General features: G+C 41.0%; 1 protein-coding gene across 2 annotated transcripts in view; it reads left to right on the forward strand.

Annotated features, from left to right (window-relative positions):
* Positions 1-74: 74 nt before the first annotated feature.
* Positions 75-18,567, forward strand: part of herc2 (HECT and RLD domain containing E3 ubiquitin protein ligase 2) — a 53,133-nt gene continuing 34,640 nt past the window's right edge. The window contains exons 1-22 of one of the 2 annotated variants that reach the window (XM_042006163.1): positions 75-174; positions 1,178-1,286; positions 2,043-2,136; positions 2,324-2,455; positions 4,479-4,701; positions 5,392-5,492; positions 9,798-9,939; positions 10,152-10,256; positions 10,375-10,546; positions 10,726-10,899; positions 13,567-13,773; positions 13,880-14,031; positions 14,422-14,579; positions 14,680-14,793; positions 15,681-15,932; positions 16,021-16,214; positions 16,297-16,497; positions 16,610-16,838; positions 16,973-17,097; positions 17,776-17,954; positions 18,045-18,229; positions 18,325-18,480. In XM_042006163.1, the coding sequence (XP_041862097.1) occupies positions 1,215-1,286; positions 2,043-2,136; positions 2,324-2,455; positions 4,479-4,701; positions 5,392-5,492; positions 9,798-9,939; positions 10,152-10,256; positions 10,375-10,546; positions 10,726-10,899; positions 13,567-13,773; positions 13,880-14,031; positions 14,422-14,579; positions 14,680-14,793; positions 15,681-15,932; positions 16,021-16,214; positions 16,297-16,497; positions 16,610-16,838; positions 16,973-17,097; positions 17,776-17,954; positions 18,045-18,229; positions 18,325-18,480 (3,367 nt within the window). In that variant the 5' untranslated portion in view covers positions 75-174; positions 1,178-1,214. The remainder of the gene's footprint in view (positions 175-1,177; positions 1,287-2,042; positions 2,137-2,323; positions 2,456-4,478; positions 4,702-5,391; positions 5,493-9,797; positions 9,940-10,151; positions 10,257-10,374; positions 10,547-10,725; positions 10,900-13,566; positions 13,774-13,879; positions 14,032-14,421; positions 14,580-14,679; positions 14,794-15,680; positions 15,933-16,020; positions 16,215-16,296; positions 16,498-16,609; positions 16,839-16,972; positions 17,098-17,775; positions 17,955-18,044; positions 18,230-18,324; positions 18,481-18,567) is intronic. The other variant, XM_042006164.1, reaches the window with a different exon arrangement.

The raw sequence follows: 18,567 nt of genomic DNA on the forward strand, positions 1-18,567 counted from the left end.
CGGGCTGTGGTGGTACAAATCTACGGCACCTAGTCACACAGTTACGACGACTACGTAATTTGTTTCCATGCCTCGTGCCCTAGTCTACGACCTGTCAATCAAATCCATTATGAACGTCTTGTTAATGCAGCAAAGCAGCTGAGGGGACGAGAATAGCTTGAGAAGTGACCGCAGGTAATTTACGAATTTGTTGCCAAATTGAACGCGTTAAAAGCTGTGTTTCTAAACTTCCCAAAACGTTGCATCTTATTTAATGTGATGTCATGTCCTCGAAGCTTGTTCATTGTTGACTGGATGATGATAGCTAGTTTAGCTTTGCCTAGCTAGCGTTGTTAGTGTTAGCTGTTTAGCAGGCGAACTAGTTAGTTCCACAATCACCAAGCTAATGGGAATGTTAGCAAGAGGCGTATGTTGCATCGTGAGCCTACTGATGCTGTGTCAGAGTCTGGTATTACTCGGTGGTGTTCTATCTGTTCTCGTGCCTCCTAGCAACACGAATCAAGGTTAAATATAAATATGCTAATGGTAGCATTTAATGCTACAATATTGTTTTTCTCAATGTTTAATTTAACGTTGCATTGAAACATTTCTGGCCTTAATCACGGCGTTACACATATCTTGAGTACATTGGTGAAGCTTACATGCCCTAATAGTTTTTTTTCTTTTATTTAAATTAGAAAATTATTGTCATAGGTAAATGCAAAGAATTTGGTTTAAAGGATCATTGTTGTGCAAAGCAACATTTATCAGCTACCGCTAAAGCTAACTTTCCAATATTACTCTATTTACCTGTCAAAGAATACTGGAATGTGATTGACATACGTTTTGTAATTAATGATAACGCCCTTTACTTGCTTACTTTTATGTTCCAGTTCATTTATTCCTAGCTGTGGAAGTTCGTCAAGCTGATGTTTTGTTAGGATGTAGGTTCACAGTCTGTACCATGACTAGTTACAGGAAAAAAAGCCTGAACCAAGCCTGTAAAAGAGCATGCCAATCTTCCACCTTCACTGTCACTCAGTATTACTTTCTGGGCCAAGATGTCAACCTTAATACACTGAACCATACAAACCCATACACCATTAATACATTCTTTATATTGTAATTGTTCTTACCTGATTTGGACTTTGTATGTTGGCCTTGTATTATAACACAGCTCTTCATGTCTCTCTTGCAGGTTGGCTGCGTTTGCAGCCAGGAGAGGAGAGGGAAAGATGCCTTCTCCATCTTTCACCCTGGATGCCCAGCTGAGATTTCATGACAAATGGCTGAAGATAGACTTACAGGTGAGTGAACATGATGACGTCAATATGATGGTGTCACACATATGTTATGTAAAAACTAGTTAACATTAAAAAATATATGTAAATATAAAAACTATTGAGTCAACGAGCTCAGGACCTTCACCTGACACACCTTACCATAACGCTGGTCTGCAGCGTCACATACAGATGCTTATTGTTCTTCCTGTAATATGAAAAGAGATGCAACCCTCCAGTTTGGAGTTATGAACACAAACTGGTGTTGGTAGTAATTACGCAGTACTTAAAAATAATTATGGAGATTATAGAGCTGCTTCATGCAGATAATAGGTTGCTGAGTGAGTTATGATCCCTCAACTACACAAATAGCTGCCTGTCTGGACTCAATCTGAACTGCGACCTTAATTGAGAACTTAAATTAGGGAAGGGTGTCATATTTTCCCATAGTTGGTGCTGCTTCCAGTGCAGAGGAAAGCATAGCTTTAGAACTTTGTGTCTAGTTGATAGCGTCTGTGAGTTTAAATGCTTTTTTTCCATTTAAGATGTCAGAAAGCTAGCAAGAAAGCAAGTGTTTATGAAAGCTGATGCCATTAAGCAGAAATTCAGGGACAAAGAAGCTATTTTTGTACCATTGAGCTGATGGAACAAGAGATATTCATCCATTTGTAAGATGATGAAAGAACTCATTTATGTAGCAAATGCTTGAAAATATTGAGAAGATTTAAATACAGATAAGCATCACACAATTTTAAATTTAATTCTGTCTCTCTCCTTTGGTAGCGGGCATTCTCTCCAGAGGGTCTGAGCGAGATGTGGAATGAAATGGTAAAAGATGAAGAGGTAACATTCAATGGAGAAGAATCGGCTCACCCAGGTATGGCTCCTTCACAGTCTGCACTCACTTGTGTGTCTGACAGGTTTACATATGGCTCCCATCTTGTTATTACAACATGTCACGTTTTTAAACCTAGTCTGAGGATGGTATTGGATACAGAGATAGTTGTGTTGTCTTAACCTTGTGGCTGTGCATGAAGTCCTTTTTTATTTATCTTTTTCTTTAGAAGACTGCACTGACTGTTTCGGGACTCAGAAGAAGGATGAGCCCAATGATAAAGACAAAAAGGAGGAGGAGGAAACATCAGCATCTGTGCATCAGTCCATCATTGAGACGTGGGACTGGGGGCAACAGCCAGGTGAGGATGTTTTCAGAATGAGGTCAAAGTGTGGTGGGCTGTAATATATTCCCGTAGGCTACGTCCATGCTCCCCTCCTCTGTCCTTTGGTAATTAATACCATGCTGACTCCAGATGGTTTCCCAACACCTAAATGTCGACTAGACGCAAGTCTGCTCGCCTTTTCAACACATGTCCAACCTTGCTGTTTATCCACTCAGACTCTGCTATGCGCGCATGTTTTGCTGCCACGTGAGTTGTGGAAACTTTGAAATGACAACTGGAACTTTGCAGGTCTGAGGGGTTATTTTTACTCCACAGTGTGTAATCTCTGTAGTTCAGAGCGAGGACTGTCTCTCACCCAAGTTTTGTTTACTTCAGGAACTGGGTGGGACAGAGTTATGGTTGCGGGAGATAAGCATTGGTTGGGAGGTACGCAGGGTCAGATCTACATGTCCATTGAAAACAGGTTTTGTTAGTAGCTACTTGCCTGCTTCCCTTTGTTGTTGTGTTTTTGTTTTTTTTGCTTTTTAAGTGAATTGAGGCTGGAAATCACACTTGTCTGATGGTCCAGTGGGTGTAACTACAGGGACAATTACTCTTGTCATTGATGCTTAAAGTTCAAACAGCATACTTCCTGCTTTTCCACTGTGTGGTCAGAAATCTGAAACATGCTGCTATCAGCAGTTACACCTCAGACCCAGGCCTGGATGATGTTGGCAAAAGAAATCTCATTGCAAATTTTCTGACAAATATTGCAATTTAAATCTTTTAGGTTCCAGCTTTCCGTTTAGTTTTCATGCATAAACATGTATTTTACATGATACGGAGAATTACCACATGGGGTGACATCTAAATATGAACTGCTCCATATTCTAACAAGGACATAAAGTTGAGATATGAACGGCTTCGTTTACTAATTGCAAAATGCAACCTGTGGCAAAAACACAGAAGCTTGAGTGTTAAATTTCCTCTGGAACAGGTCTATACTTTGTCCATGTAGTAAAAGCTAAACAGTCTGATGTTATTTATTTTATTACACCACAAAACTTCATTTCTCTCTAGATGATTACACATGGTCATTATGTTTTAATGCACCAAAAGGACGATAGGAATGTCAGAAGCAAGTGGATTTGTAAAACCGTGGACGCTGCAGGTTTGAGACCTGGTTTAGTCGTCGTGTAACATGAAAAGTTAATTGTGCTCCTTTGCGATTTACCATTTTAAATTACGATTTTGGTTTAAAAACGATTAGTCGTTCAACCCTACTGGAACCTACATGACAGCTTTACTCTGAATCCATACGATGGCCGAATTTATCCCCTTTTTACCGTATTTAATGATTTTGATTTTTTCTTTGCATGACACACTTTTTAGCCAGGGGTAAATAAGTGAATTTGATCAGGATACATATTTGTCCTGACAGCCGAGCCTAGCTGACTGTTGTGCAGCCCGTGCAACCTCAGGCCAGTCTGGCTTACAGAGCTCTTAAGTGGATTTCAGAGATGCTATTTTGGCTCATCACGTCTTCTCTGCAGTGCTGCTGCATCTACACAGAACTTTCTTTTGAACCACATCAGAACAAAGATCTGCTTGTGATGAAAGTCAGAAAAACACATTTTTTCAATCTGAAGAATTTTTTTTTCTTCACCATGCAAATCAGTCAGGCTTACAAATAATAAGTTTAAATGTCACAAGGCACTGTCATAAACTGCAACGCTGAGTGGTGAAATGATTGGGTTTTTTTTTCATTGGGTATAGAAAATAAATGGGTGAATTTCCATCTGAAGGAGAAGCCTTTAATTTCTAATTCCTAAAAATACAAAAAATGAACCGATTGCTTTCCGGTGACATCTTCTGCATTGTTTAAAACTTTTGTGCATGTACACAACATTTTAGCAACATGAGATGAGCTTTTCAGGAACACCTTTCATTCTTGCAAATTGTGAATGGTTAAAGGAAATTTGGAGCACAGGTTTAAAAAGAGCGTGACTTTTTGTGCATACCATTATTGTTATTATGTACATTTTTTTTATGTGCTTAGATGAGACCGAATTGAAAGACTGTCTGATGGTCCTCGTTGACGACCAGCAGAAGCTCTCTGTTCAGATGGCGAGAAGCACCCTTTCTGCCCAGCGCCTCCGTCAGCGCCTGGTCATCCTGGAGCGCTACCTCATCTCTCTCAGCCACAGCATGATGGAGGAGAAGTACAAGGTCCGATGGAAATCGCCTCCCAGCCCACCACTGCCTGCTGCTGACAATAAGAGGTAAAAATGATTTAAATTACCTGTGCTATGCAAGTTCTCCCTGTCCATTTCCATACAGTCTACAGATGCACAACTTAACGTCAGCTTTAGATGCACATTACGTTTTGATGCAAATGCAGAATTTCTTTGATGAAGAAATTATGTCCAATGTTCTTTTTGTTTTTTTCCTTTTTAATGTTAAATTATGTTTTTTTGTATTCACAAATAAACTTGCTTTGCCTAAAAATGAAACCCTGACCCCCCCATCCCTCCCAGCACTGGCTGAAAGCAAAACTTAAAAGAAGTGTTGGAAACTTTTTATTCTATGGAGGTAAAAAAAAAAACTTCCAATTTGACATGTTATGTAAAAACTTCCTCAGACAAACAAAATAACTTACCGGTATTTGTTAAATGGTTTTATTTATTTGATTTATCAGATTAGCTGTTTCCATCACCATTCTTTAATGTCTCTAAATTCTTTTTTTTTTTTTTTTTACTTAAAGCTGTTTTCATATGGTATAGATTTTAAGTGAAAGGAATAAACTTGTAAACTTTATGTCATACAAATTTGGATAACGGTATTATTGTCACAGCACCACAATCCTAGCAGGTAACTTCTAACAGCTGCCTCAGTTCGCAGACTGTAGGTGGTAAATTTTAACCTGGACTGGTGCTAAAAAGTTGATCTCTATTTTCTATTTTCTATTTCAGTTCTCGTCCGGCTAGTAAAGGAGTTGAAGGTTTGGCCAGAGTGGGCTCCAGGGCAGCGCTCTCTTTTGCCTTTGCTTTCCTGCGTCGGGCGTGGAGGTCAGGTAAGAACGACCCTGGATGCTGGTTGTAACGGTGCTTTGTTTCCTCATAGCAGTGATGATGGCTGCTGTCATGTTGATGGAGCTTTACTTAACAGCTGCTGATGAATGTGTTTTACTGTGTCACAAGCTACTGTGTGTAAACAACTCAACATGTTTCGCAATGCTGGGTTTCTATCCTCAGCATTTTGTTGCTGAGTTTAGAAGCATGTATTCAATAAAGGGGAAGATAACAGGGTAAAAGGACAGTCATACTTGTTTAGGATAAGAATGCGTCTGACATAGAAAACGGTTGTTAAGGCAGGGCTCCAGACTAACTTTTTTATGAGGAGCACAGTGACCCCTAACTTAAATTTTTAGGGGCGCACATTGAAATCATCTTGCAAAGCAAATATTCACATTTCCTCTCATTTTCACTGTATTAGTGATCAATATTTGAACAATAAATTCAGAAATTACAATGTTTACAATTCACATTTTTTGTGCAGCAGTTGACACAACATTATAAAAAAAAACATCTTACTGGCTGCACTAATACAAAACAAGTAGACATAGAACTCGTCAAATCAAATCAAATTTGATGATTTGATTTGATTTTCACTTTGTAGTCGAAGCAGAACGGCAACTTTGTCACCATCAGCCCCCATAGGGCATGTATGACTTGTCCATGTAGTTCCTGGCAATAAACACCTTCTGGAACTAAAACTCCTCTCCAGCCAGTTCCCAACTCCTCAGTAAGAAAAGTAGCTATTGGCTGTCCTAAAAGTCGCTAATTAGCATCATCAGCCTAGAACATATAGTTGTAATGGATGCTGCCATAAAGAGGGATGTGTTGGGAAAGGCAAAAATAGATGAAAAGACAACCTAAAAAATGTTAGAACAGCATAAATAAATAAAATAATAATTCTGTCAATATTTTCTTTATTTTATAGTTCAGTTTTTTTTAAGTGTATTGTGTTTTTTAATTATGAGTCTTTCATATTTCACACCACTTTTATCTTTTAAATATTTTTGTCCACATTTCATTAATAGACATTACTGTGACCGTAAGCCAGCGCAGGATCCTCCAGCAGCAGCTTTGTACATTTCATTTTCAGCCTGGTCATGAAACAGAGGTGAACGTCGTCTGCTCTGAATACAGCTGCTGCTGCATGAAGGCCTCGTATTCGTGCTTTTGGATGAGGGGGGGTCTGCACAGCACCCGCTCCTCATTGGGAAGAGTAAACTATGTTCATTCACGTCAGTCTCCAAAAGTGCCAGAAAAAGTCGCTAGATTTGTCGCTAGTCGCTTTTTTTTAAAAGTTGCTAAAGGGGTCTGTAAACTCGCTAAATATAGCGACAAAGTCGCTAAGTTAGCAACACTGAGGAATTATAAATTCCCCCAACACCCGCCTCTTTTCACACATAAGCCAATCACAGTGGTCGTTCCTCCCCGCTCACACTCACATTGGCTGTCGTCTTCTTCGTTGGTGTTTGTCTCCTTTTCTCATATTGAAGTATTGGTCACCATTGCCCGAGTAGATGAAAAATTCACACGCACTGTCTCACATTTTAGTTGCAAAATGCGATCATTTGGTCGCAGTCTGGAGCCCGGAAAGGTGAAAGGAAGCTTCATGCTACAAGGCGCTGAAGTAGGAATTATCAAGGTATTATTTATCCCTGTCATTGGGAAGCAGAATATTTGTTATTTTAAATACAACAGGACTCATTTGTATATAACTGTGATTAAATTTACTTGGAGAAGTGAGTTAGCTCTACTTCTTACTCTCTCTTCAGGTCATACATAAATGCACAGAAGTACAACGAAGTTGATATTCTCTTGTTGAGTGTGCAGGATTGCGGAGAGATTTTAGCCCTGAAGCCAGGGCCTGCGTTGTGCTGGAGCCCACCATTAGCTCAGTTTCCTCATCTCCATTTACTAACTCTATAAATCCTAAAATGTCCTTTTAGACTCTGTCTCAAGCTGAACAAATGTCACCGTACTTTCTTCACATCATCAGTGAAACTTCCAATGTTATTGTTTCTAAGAAACAATAACAGCTACAATATAAAAAAATAAACTGTTGTACATAAGTTCAGTTTCTACAGAGAAATACACTCACTGGCCACTTTATCAGGTGCATCTTGCAGGTCCTTTTCCCCTCAAAACTGCCTAAATTCTTGGTGTCAAAGATTGAACAAGGTGTCCTCAGAGGTTTTCTCCATATTAACATGACAGCATCACACAGTTGCTGCAGGTTTGTCGGCTGCATCCATGATGAGAATCACCCGTTCCACCACATCCCAAAGCTGCTCTGTTGGATTGAGATCTGGTGACTGTGGAGGCCGTTGGAGTCCAGTGAACTCATTGTCATGTTCTAGAAAGCAGGTGGAGATGATCTGAGCTTTGAGACATGGTGCATTATCCTGCTGGAAGTAGCATCAGAAGATGCTCCACTGTGGTCATAAAGGGATGGACATGGTCAGCAACAATACTCAGGTAGGCTGTGGTGGGTAAACCAGGCACTCAGGGGCCCAAAGTGGGCCAAGAAAATACCCCCCCCACCATTACACCACCAACAGTCTGATCCTATCATCGGAATGTGGAGCTGAAATGGAGACTCACTCAACGTTTCTCCATCTTCTATTGTCCAGTGTTGGTGAGTGTGTGTGAATTGTAGCCTCAGTTTCCTGTTCTTAGCTGACAGGAGGCACCCGGTGTGTCTTCTGCTGCTGTAGCCCATCTGCTTCAAGGTTGGACGTGTTGTGTGTTCAGAGATAATATTCTGCATATCTTGGTTGGAACCAGTGATTATTTGACTTCCTGTTGTCTTTCTTTCATCTCCAACCAGTCTGCCCATTCTCCTCTGACCTCTGACATCAACAAGACATTCTGGTCCAGACAACTGCTGCTCACTGGATATTTTCTCTTCTTCAGACCGTTCTCTGTAAACCCTAGAGATGGTTGTGTGTGAAAATCCCAGTAAATACTCAGACCAACAACCATGCTACGTTCAAAGTCACTTAAATCTCATTTCTTCCTCATTCTGATGCTCAGTTTGAACTTCAGCAAGTCGTCTTCATCATGTCTACATGACTACATGTGTTGAGTTGCTGCCATGTGATTGGCTGATTAGATTTTTATGTTAACAAGCAGTAAAGCTGGTGTACCTAATAAAGTGACCAGTGAGTTTACATGAAACATGAAGTTTCTGAATATTTTAGTTTTATTTCTTCAGTTGTTGCAGAGTTTTCAGTTAGCTACTTAAATGCAGTTGTGTTTTCAGTAGTGACATAAACTCATCTAATTTCCCAAATTAATGGAAAACAAACCCCAGCAGAGACTGTGGCTTCGGTTCTGTGGCTTCATCTGTTGCTGACACAGAAATGAATCAACTTATCAGCATCTATCCTCAGTTTTGCCTTAGTACTTAGTACAAAGAAACTAGTTTAAAATGAAACCCATCAGTCCCACTTTTATATAGTATGAAAAGTGTTTCACTTTGTTTTCAACAGTAATATTGCGTTATTGGGTTTTCTAAGCTTTTCAGAACCTTCTCTCTCTCTCTCTCTCTCTCTCTCTCTCTCTCTCTCTCTCTCTCTCTCTCTCTCTCTCTCTCTCTCTCTCTCTCTCTCTCTCTCTCTCTCTCTCTCTCTCTCTCTCTCGCACACACACACCACTGCACCACCATGATATAAATCAGTGGCTGTTATTCATCCATATGTCATTTCCTTTATTGTTGGCTTTACATGCAGAGAAGCTGTTTTGTTTCATGTGCTGATGTGAGGCTGAGAGCTGCTGACCCACTGGGACTGGGTGGGAACAAAGTGCTGGCCTCTCCTTCCTGTAACATGAGAAATCACACACACACACACACAGGCAGTTAAGCTTCTCATCCTAGTTTTAGCTGTGTTCCTGGAACATACTGCAAGGAAACAAAAGTGCAGCAGCATGTTCTCTCACCCGCCACCTGCTGAATAAACACAGAAACAGATTCTTTTCTAATTTTGGGCTGCATCTGTGGCCATTCAGTATGATTAGTTAGTAAGATTATGGATCAGTGAAAGTCGTATAAAAGTGTTTCACAGCTTTGTCAAGAATCACAGTTACTGATGAAGAAAAAACAATCACCAACAAAACACCCTGGACATTTTCTGTGAAAGGATAGTGCTGAGTGAGGGTCACAGAGAGACTAGGGTGTGATTTGTTTGAATAAATAATTATAAAATCATAGAAATATGATTTACATCAGCTGGAATTAGCAAGTCATTAAACTGATAGAAAGTGACTCTGCAGCTCAATAAAACCACGTTTGTGCTCTGGTGTAGGGGACGATGCAGATCTTTGCAGTGAGCTTCTCCAGGAGTCTCTGGATGCTCTGCGGGCCCTGCCTGAGGCCACGCTGTTTGATGAGGGAACTGTGTCTTCTGTGTGGCTGGAAGTTGTTGAGAGGGCCACAAAGTTCCTCAGGTTTGTTTTTTTAAGTTACTATAAGTTATATTTTACTTTTGCAAGTTAATTCATTCTTGTAAAATCTTTGTGACTATTCGGTCCTTGTCTCTGCTTTTACATGTATGTTGAATATTTTTGGCTTGGATTGTTGGTCTTTTCGGGATGTTTTATAGGCCAAACTGTTAATTGATTATTAATTGATTCACATGTCTTGTCTTCTATGGGTCCAGTGATGTACACGGCAATGCCACCACCAAAGGGAACATTCCTCTTCAGGACCAGCACCTTGCCCTGGCCATCTTGCTGGAGCTGGCTGTACAGAGGGGCACTCTCAGGTAATCCAGTGCTCCTAACACCTGCTCCTTTTCTTATGTGCTGCTTCCTCACCTTTCAGTTTGGCTTTTCTTTTTTTTTTTTTTTTTGGCTTTACTTTTTGTTATTATGACTTTCCAGTCAGTTGCTGTCTGCGGTTTTGCTGCTGTTGCGTCTGTGGGAAAACGGCACCAGAGAGATGGACAATGAGCGCTCTACACAGGGAACCAGTGCTCCTCTGCTGCCCCTCCTGCAGCGCTTTCACAACATACACAGCAGCAAGGAAGAACCTGTTCCTGAGGAGGATGCTGAGGTAAAATAAAAAAAGTACCTTCTCAAACCAGCTTTTAAAGAACAGAAACATCGGAATGAAAACAAAGTGTTGGATCCAAGTTATCAAATGAAACATGTCTGAATATACTCCTGTTGGCCCAGTCCTGGTAAAGAATCAGGACATTAAATGTTTTTCTGGATGAATGCTATATTTTCTAGATCCTTGCATCCCCTCTCAGTCCAAATGAGAGCTTCCTGCGCTATCTGACCTTGCCTCAAGATAATGACCTGGCCATCGATCTCCGACAAACAGCTGTGGTGATCATGGCTCATCTGGACCGTTTGGCTTCTCCCTGCAGCCCCCCACACTGCAATTCACCCTCATCACACAAGGTGATGGCTCTTTATTTATTGCTAATAATTCTGAAGGGATTGTTAAATGTGGCTTTATTCTCTTGCATGCTAATAATGCAGCTCTTTCTAAAATTGCTTATATTGTGTTGTTTCATCAAAGTTAACTCAGAGTTGTGACAGGGCCAATAAAAGGCTGTAAAAAGCAAGTGGTGTTGAACAGAAAGAGCTGGAGGAACATATTGCAACAAATAAAAAGCATTTTCAGCAAGTTAATAACCTGATCAGTTGTAAGAGAAGCACCTTAAAGAGGCAGAGTCTCAGAAAAAAAGAGGGTGGAGGTTCAGCTATCTGCAAATAATGTCAAACTGGAGCCAAATTTCAGAATGATGTGCAAATTATTGCAATAAAGTAAAGAAACCAAGAGGTTTTCATTCCGCATTACATTATGTATTCATTCCGCTCTGCTCTTTAAATAATACATAATGTTACGTATTAACTGTGGATTTCTCTCAGCGAAAACAGATGGAAAAGACTACAGAACCTCTGCTTGGACTTTGAAGCTTCTTTCTGGAAACTACATTTTAAAAAAATGGTTTTGAACATTTCTTTTCAATTCGAGTAGAGAATTATAAACCCAGTACATAAACATCCAGTTAGCGTTGACTTCCAGCTGAACATCAGGAGAATAGCTGCTGTTTCACACATAAATAATACTGGAACAGTGGAAATGAAGAAAGAAGACCACATACTCAGAATTAAATACAGCTTCTGCAGACCATTGCACACTGATGACTAAACAGCACCAACTAAACAGCGAAACTATCTACCAGACTAGTTTTCTCTGTTTTTCTCGCCAACGTAACGTTAAGTGAATGCTACTGAACTTGCCATGTTGCGTCGTACACCATTACAGAATTGCAAATGATATAAGATTTAATTTTACTGTTGCTTTGGGTCAGGGATTTCCAACTCTGGACTCTTGGACCAGCGTGCTGCTGGTTTTAGATGTTACCCTGCTGCAACAGGGCTGTTTGGCTACATTCATCAAGACTTGTGCAGAACTTGACAAGCTGTAGGTGAATCATTTCATTTGAATTAGGTGTGTTGCAGCAGGAAACTCCTAAAACCTCCAGAACACTGGCCTAAGAGACCCAGAGTTGATGACCCTACATTAAATTAACGTCATTTAACCCAGTTACTCTGTATTTACCTTTTACTTTGTTGTACAAAGCTGCTTTACAGGCTGATGAGCCGTCCTCCACAATCACACACAGAGAACACCAACCCACATCCATCCATCCACAAAAAAACAATTAATTTGTTTTGATTCTTTAGTTTTTAGTAATTTAGAAACAGGCTTAATGAACAGGGTGTAAATCCCAACCTTAAAATCAGCTCTCCTGATCATGTATTCATGAACACTGAAGCTGTTACAGGGAACCTGCCCATTACAGCAATACAGTGGGAATATGATGTGATAATAAAAAATAGCCTTCTTTAAACACCATGTGACAGCTACAATCAGCTGTTAAGTGACGTCGCATTTTCAAACTTCATCATGGACCAAATTTTCATAAATAACCGAAAGCCATGATTTAAAAAAAAAAAAAAATAAAAAATCACAGAAAACTGTTATATTTTTAAATGTCCTTAAGAAGAACTTTTCACTCTGAAGTTCAGACCTCAGATAACATGTTGACATTAATAAAACTTACAAAGAATATTGGATCGCATTCCCACGATGGACATGAAGTTCTGTGTAACACTGGAGAAGGAGGAATACTCCTACTGGTCCTTGTTGGAGCAAAACTGTTTCCATCTTCACCATTTTTCTGGGACGCTGCATCGTTGTAGAGAAGCATTTTGCAGTTTGGCACACGGCAAAACTGGATATCAACATAGTGGCCATTTTGAACACACCATGGTTGATTCATCAAAGAAATTGGAAGGAAGGAAATTTTATTTAAAAGCACCTTTTACCGACTAAAAACTACAAAATGCTTCACAATAAGAATAAACAATAAAATAGGACATTATTGGAGAAAGAAAGAAAGAGAGACAGAGCAAGAGATGAGACAAGGGTTGATATCAGGCTGACTTTTCCTGGCTGGAGAGATCTCAGAGAAGAGACAGGGTGCAAGATGGATGCATAATTAGCCGTCGTTGGTGGTGGCTCACTGAGACAATCTACCAAAGTTCAGTAGTAGGGCTTTAATACTGCAATTAATTGTGAAATCAAGTAATTGTAACATCCCTACTTCATAGTGGAAGAAACCTCTCATGATGCCAAAAGAAATGCACATACAGTTAATAAAACCCAGGGCTGGTGATCAGCTGGAACCTTATCGGACAGAAATTAAACTAGATTCCTCTCCTTAAGGTCCAGCAGCTGGTCTCCTCAGACATTTCTGGGCTGTTAAAAGAAGAGGGGGTGCTAGAAAAGGGTGTCTGTCCTAATTATAATGGACATGTTGCTTCCATTAAGTTCAAAATGAGCTTATACTTTTTAAAAGCATTTTTATTCTATTTTTATCTACCTTTTAAGCAGCATCTCCACTTTGGAGTTGGGTTTTTGGGTGACATCACTCTCATGCACAGTGTTTTTATGGGTATTATATACACAATGTGTAGCTGTGAAAGGATAAACTACAACCAGAAAGGCAAACACCCATAATTAAACATCCTCTGTGTCTTTTCACATTTCAGGGGTCCTCACAGGAAGTGATCGCCTGGGGTCTGTTAGGTTGGAAACTCTATGCCAACGTTAATGGACCCATTCATTGCAAAGCCCTGTCAAGCCTCGGGGTCACACAAATTGTCTGTTCAGAAAAGGGCTTTCTCATCCTGTCCAGTACTGGGGCTGTTTACAGCCAGAACTACAAGAGCACAACCCTGGTCAGTTCTGTTGCACAGGTGGTTTCATTTTATTAATAAGCTTCTTTCTAAGAAACAAGCAAGTAGCTTATCCTTTTATCTCTCTGTTTACTGCACATTGAGTTACTGAATTATTTTGTCACAGGCTCCCATGCTAATCCATGTTCTGAGCTCCAGAAAGGTTATGAAGCTTGCAGCTCATCCTGATGGACAGCACTATTTGGCCCTGTCGTCCAATGGGGAGGTGTTTTCCTGGGGCTGTGGCGATGGTGGCCGCCTTGGACATGGAGACACCACGTAAGCAACCGGAGGAAACCGTGTCTGATGATATTTTAGCTTTAAACTTAACCAGTCTCTGATTTCCACTTTGTCATACGATATGGAGGCTGTGATTCTACCATGCTGGAAGAACACTATTCAGTTTCTTTTGTAGTTAGGATGAATTATTAATGAAACAGATGGTGTAAATATACATGCATTACTTCCTAAATCTAGGACATTACTTTGAATGTTTTATGGGTATAGAGCAAAAATGGCAAGACTGCTTCTACTGACTGCATTTTTAACTGGAATGAAAATACCTCGGATAAAAATCCGTTTCCCTTTTAAAAAAAAAAATAAAATAAAATAAAAAACAGTGAATAAAGCATTTCGGCTTCCTTCATTTTAAGTTCTGCTTTATTTCAGGTACTTAGAAGAGCCCACAATGATCGCAGCCTTCAATGGGAAGCAGACTGGGAAGCATGTGGTGCACATTGCCTGCGGGAGCACCTACAGTGCTGCCATCACAGCTGATGGAGAACTCTACACGTGGGGGCGAGGGAACTACGGTCGACTTGGTCACGGTGAGCTGCACACACACTGAACCTGATGTCTTGTTTTAAATTATAACATCCTTGTTTGTTTTGTTACTGAAAATAAGTTTTCCTCTGATTGGGCTTTCAGGCTCCAGTGAGGACCAGACAACACCCATGCTGGTGGCCGCTTTGAAAGGACATAAAGTAGTTGATGTTGCTTGTGGAAGCGGTGATGCCCAAACACTTGCAGTGACGGAAAATGGTTAGAATAAAACTTATTATTATTTGCTTAACCTCTTCTTCTTGAGAGCCCTCTGAACAGGGGGCAGCATGAGACTTGTGCAGTACAGAAGATCTTTGCACACACTGGGAACCATCATCAACATGTAGCATAGCACAATGATGGGGAGAAACTCAGCTAAAAGTCTACCCAGCACTGTCATCCAACAAAACACAGTTCCCAAGCAATTTGATAGGAATGAAAGAAAAACATGAGAACAGCACTGTCCACTTTAGGGCTTCTGCTAATTTCTCGACCTCAAGCAAAACCACACAAACAAGGTGTCAGACTCTGCTGATGTCTGTCTCATCACTGTGGGACAAAACTCTGGGAGCTAGCAGCAAGAATGAGAAATCATGTCCTACTTTAGCTGTTTTGTGGTGAAAAGTTCGATTCCAGCTCTAAAAACACTACTAATGTGATTTCTATGACTCTGCCTTTGTTTGAAATTAATCATGAAGATCCTGGTAGTTTCCATAGAGATGAAGGAGGAGCTATAGTGACAGTACTTTACTCATTCCTAGATGAATTTGGCTGCTTATCCTCTAGTTTTTACTGGAAGTAATGTGGTTTTCTTTTAGGAATAAATAACTATTTACTTTTTCTACTGTGTTCCAGGTAAATTTACTCTGACACTGTAACACGCATATCTTGATTCTGACACTTCTGTAGTAATCTCATGTCTCAGCTTTCTTTTGAGACCAAGATTATCCATACAGCCTTTGTAGTTATGAAGATATGCTTAACTTATTTTTGGGTATGTCATTTCAGACAGACAGCAAAAAAAATATGCCTTGTGAAGAAGAGGTTAAATTTTGATCATGTAGACCTCGCTCTTGTTACTCACCTCTGCTGCTTTGTGTCCACAGGTCAGGTGTGGTCTTGGGGCGATGGAGATTATGGTAAACTGGGTCGAGGAGGCAGCGACGGCTGCAAGACGCCAAAGCTGGTAGAAAAGCTGCAGGACCTGAATATGGTGAAGGTTTGCTGTGGCAGTCAGTTTTCAGTAGCCCTCACTAAAGATGGGCAGGTGTACACCTGGGGGAAGGGAGACAATCAGCGTCTCGGTCATGGCACTGATGAGCATGTCCGCTATCCAAAGTTGCTTGACAGTCTGCAAGGTGAGTTCCCTACATTAAAATAAACATAAGATTCTCAGAAGCTCTAAGAAAACAAAATCTGATTGCTGCCTTTTGTTTTTACAATCAGGAAAGAAAGTTGTGGATATTGCAGTGGGATCCACGCACTGTCTAGCCCTCACCGACGATGGAGAAGTGCACAGTTGGGGCAGCAATGATAAGCTACAACACTTTGATACACTCTTTTCTAACAAGAAGCAGCCTAAGGCACTCCCAGGGCTCAACTCCAAACACATAGTGGGGATCTCCTGCGGCCCAGGACAGGTAAGAAATGTCACTGCTGGTTTTAATACACTTATGACAGCAGAAGACGGACTCAGCACATTTAATATTTGGTTGTTTTCAGAGCTTTGCCTGGTCCTCTTGCTCAGAGTGGTCTGTCGGGCTGCGTGTGCCCTTTGTGGTGGATGTTTGCCCCATGACCTTTGAGCAGTTGGACCTGCTCCTGCGGCAGGTTAGTGAGGGCATGGACGGTAGCTCAGACTGGCCTCCCCCACAGGAGAAGGAGTGTATGGTAGTCGCCACACTCAACCTGCTCAGGCTTCAGGTAAGGCCTCAAGTCTCAGAAGTGACATTAAAGGAATTTCAGTAAAATTTACTGAATAATCAACACTTAAAACTGTAATTTGCAGCTTTAAATCTTCGTTGTGTTTTCTCAGCTCCACGCAGCCATCAGTAACCAGGTGGATCCAGATGAACTGGGGCTGGGGCTCGGCAGTGTGCTGCTCAACAACCTCAAACAAACAGTGGTGGTGCTTGCCAGCAATGCCGGCGTGCTTAATACGGTGCAAGCAGCTGCCCAAGCTGTCCTGCAGAGTGGCTGGTCAGTGCTGCTGCCCACAGCGGAGGAAAGAGCGAGGGCGCTGTCCTCCCTGCTGCCTAATGCCGGTGGGTGCAAATAACACCAGCGGCTGACACTGATATGATAGTAAAACGGATCACTTAATAGTCCTATATCTCTGTTCACTTTAATGGAAGATGCAAATAAGTTTAATCAGAGGTTTTCGTGATTCTTATTTCAGCATCTGGAAATGAGATGAGTGTAAGTCCTGGACGACGCTTCATGATCGACCTGTTAGTGAGCAGCTTAATGGCTGATGGAGGGTTGGAGTCTGCACTAAACGCAGCCATCACTGCTGAGATACAGGTCAGTGTGTTAAATGCAGGAGACAAGACTCGGGTCCTTTCTCACGTTAAGTGAACATATCTGTTGAAGAAAACAAAATGCTGATTTAGAAAATGTGGCTTAAAGGCTGAGTCCATCCCAACCGTCAGCTTCAGTAGCAAGTCCCACTGGACTTGCGGCACATAGCCAATGACTGAGTGCCAAATACTGCCTTAACTTAAATAAAATAGATTCACACAAATACGTTTCCTCACTACTAAAAAAGCACACACAGAAACTGGTTCTAAGTATGATTATTCAGGTATGATAATCACAGAAAGCTGTATGATAATTTAGTACCTGTACATAGGCAAATATTTTAAATGAAAAGTGTATTTAAAAGTAAGTAAAAATTAAAAGGCTGCTTCCTGGATAGGAGGGCCTGATTTGAGTGGGTGAACCTTGCTGCCTTAAGCCTGCCAATAGCGCCGCATCTCAGTGCATCACTGGTTCCAGCTTAAAACTGAGGTCTCAGGCAAAACTGTAACACACTGAACCTTTTATTCTGTGTTAAACATTTTTGAAAAACAAAGCAAACAACTGATAGTAAAAATGTTAGATACAAGAATTCGGTTCAGTCCTTTTCATTTAGACCCTTAAATACCTGAAATAACTCCTTTCTTTGACGTAAAGGACTCATTGTTGGTCATTTTATGACAGGATATTGAAGCCAAGAAGGAGGCTCAGAAGGAGAAGGAGATTGATGAGCAGGAAGCTAACGCCTCGACCATGCACCGCTGTCGCACGATGCTGGACAAAGATCTCATCAACACAGGCATTTACGAGTCAACAGGGAAACAAAGCCTCCCCTTAGTGCAACTTGTACAGCAGCTTTTGAGGTACTTCCTCTCTACTGTTGCCACACTATGTCTAATCCTTCTTCACCTGTTGCTGTCTACTGCAGAGTTACAAGTTTTTCTGTTGTACAGGAACATCGCCTCTCAGACCATAGCAAGGCTGAAAGATGTCTCCCGCCGCATCTCCCACTATTTAGAGGCAGAGCATGTCAGCAAGGAGCGCTCTGCATCTCTGGATCTGCTTCTGCGCTTTCAGCGGCTGCTGGTCAGCAAGTTATACCTGGGTGTCACCGGCACAGAGAACGTCAACGGATACAGTAGGTTCCAGCATTGTTCTGGCCTTCTTCAGATCTATTAATCATGAAAATGAGTTCTCAGCAAGCAGCCTTTGTTTCCTTTGCTGCCTCTGCAGATCCTGAACTTCTGGGTGTCGGCTCCCTGTTAAAAAAGTACATTGCTCTGTTGTGTACTCACATTGGAGACATCCTCCCTGTGGCAACAAGTATAGCATCCACTGGTCGTCGACACTTTGCTGAAGTTTCTCGTGTCATTGAAGGAGATCTAACTGGTAGATTCCCTCTCTGTGTTTGTGTCACATTATTTGTATGCATACCATTAAAGATCTTGTGAGATATGTTAAAAACCTGTCTATATC

This window comes from Melanotaenia boesemani, chromosome 14 (genome assembly GCF_017639745.1).
Source record: "Melanotaenia boesemani isolate fMelBoe1 chromosome 14, fMelBoe1.pri, whole genome shotgun sequence".
NCBI lineage: Eukaryota > Metazoa > Chordata > Actinopteri > Atheriniformes > Melanotaeniidae > Melanotaenia > Melanotaenia boesemani.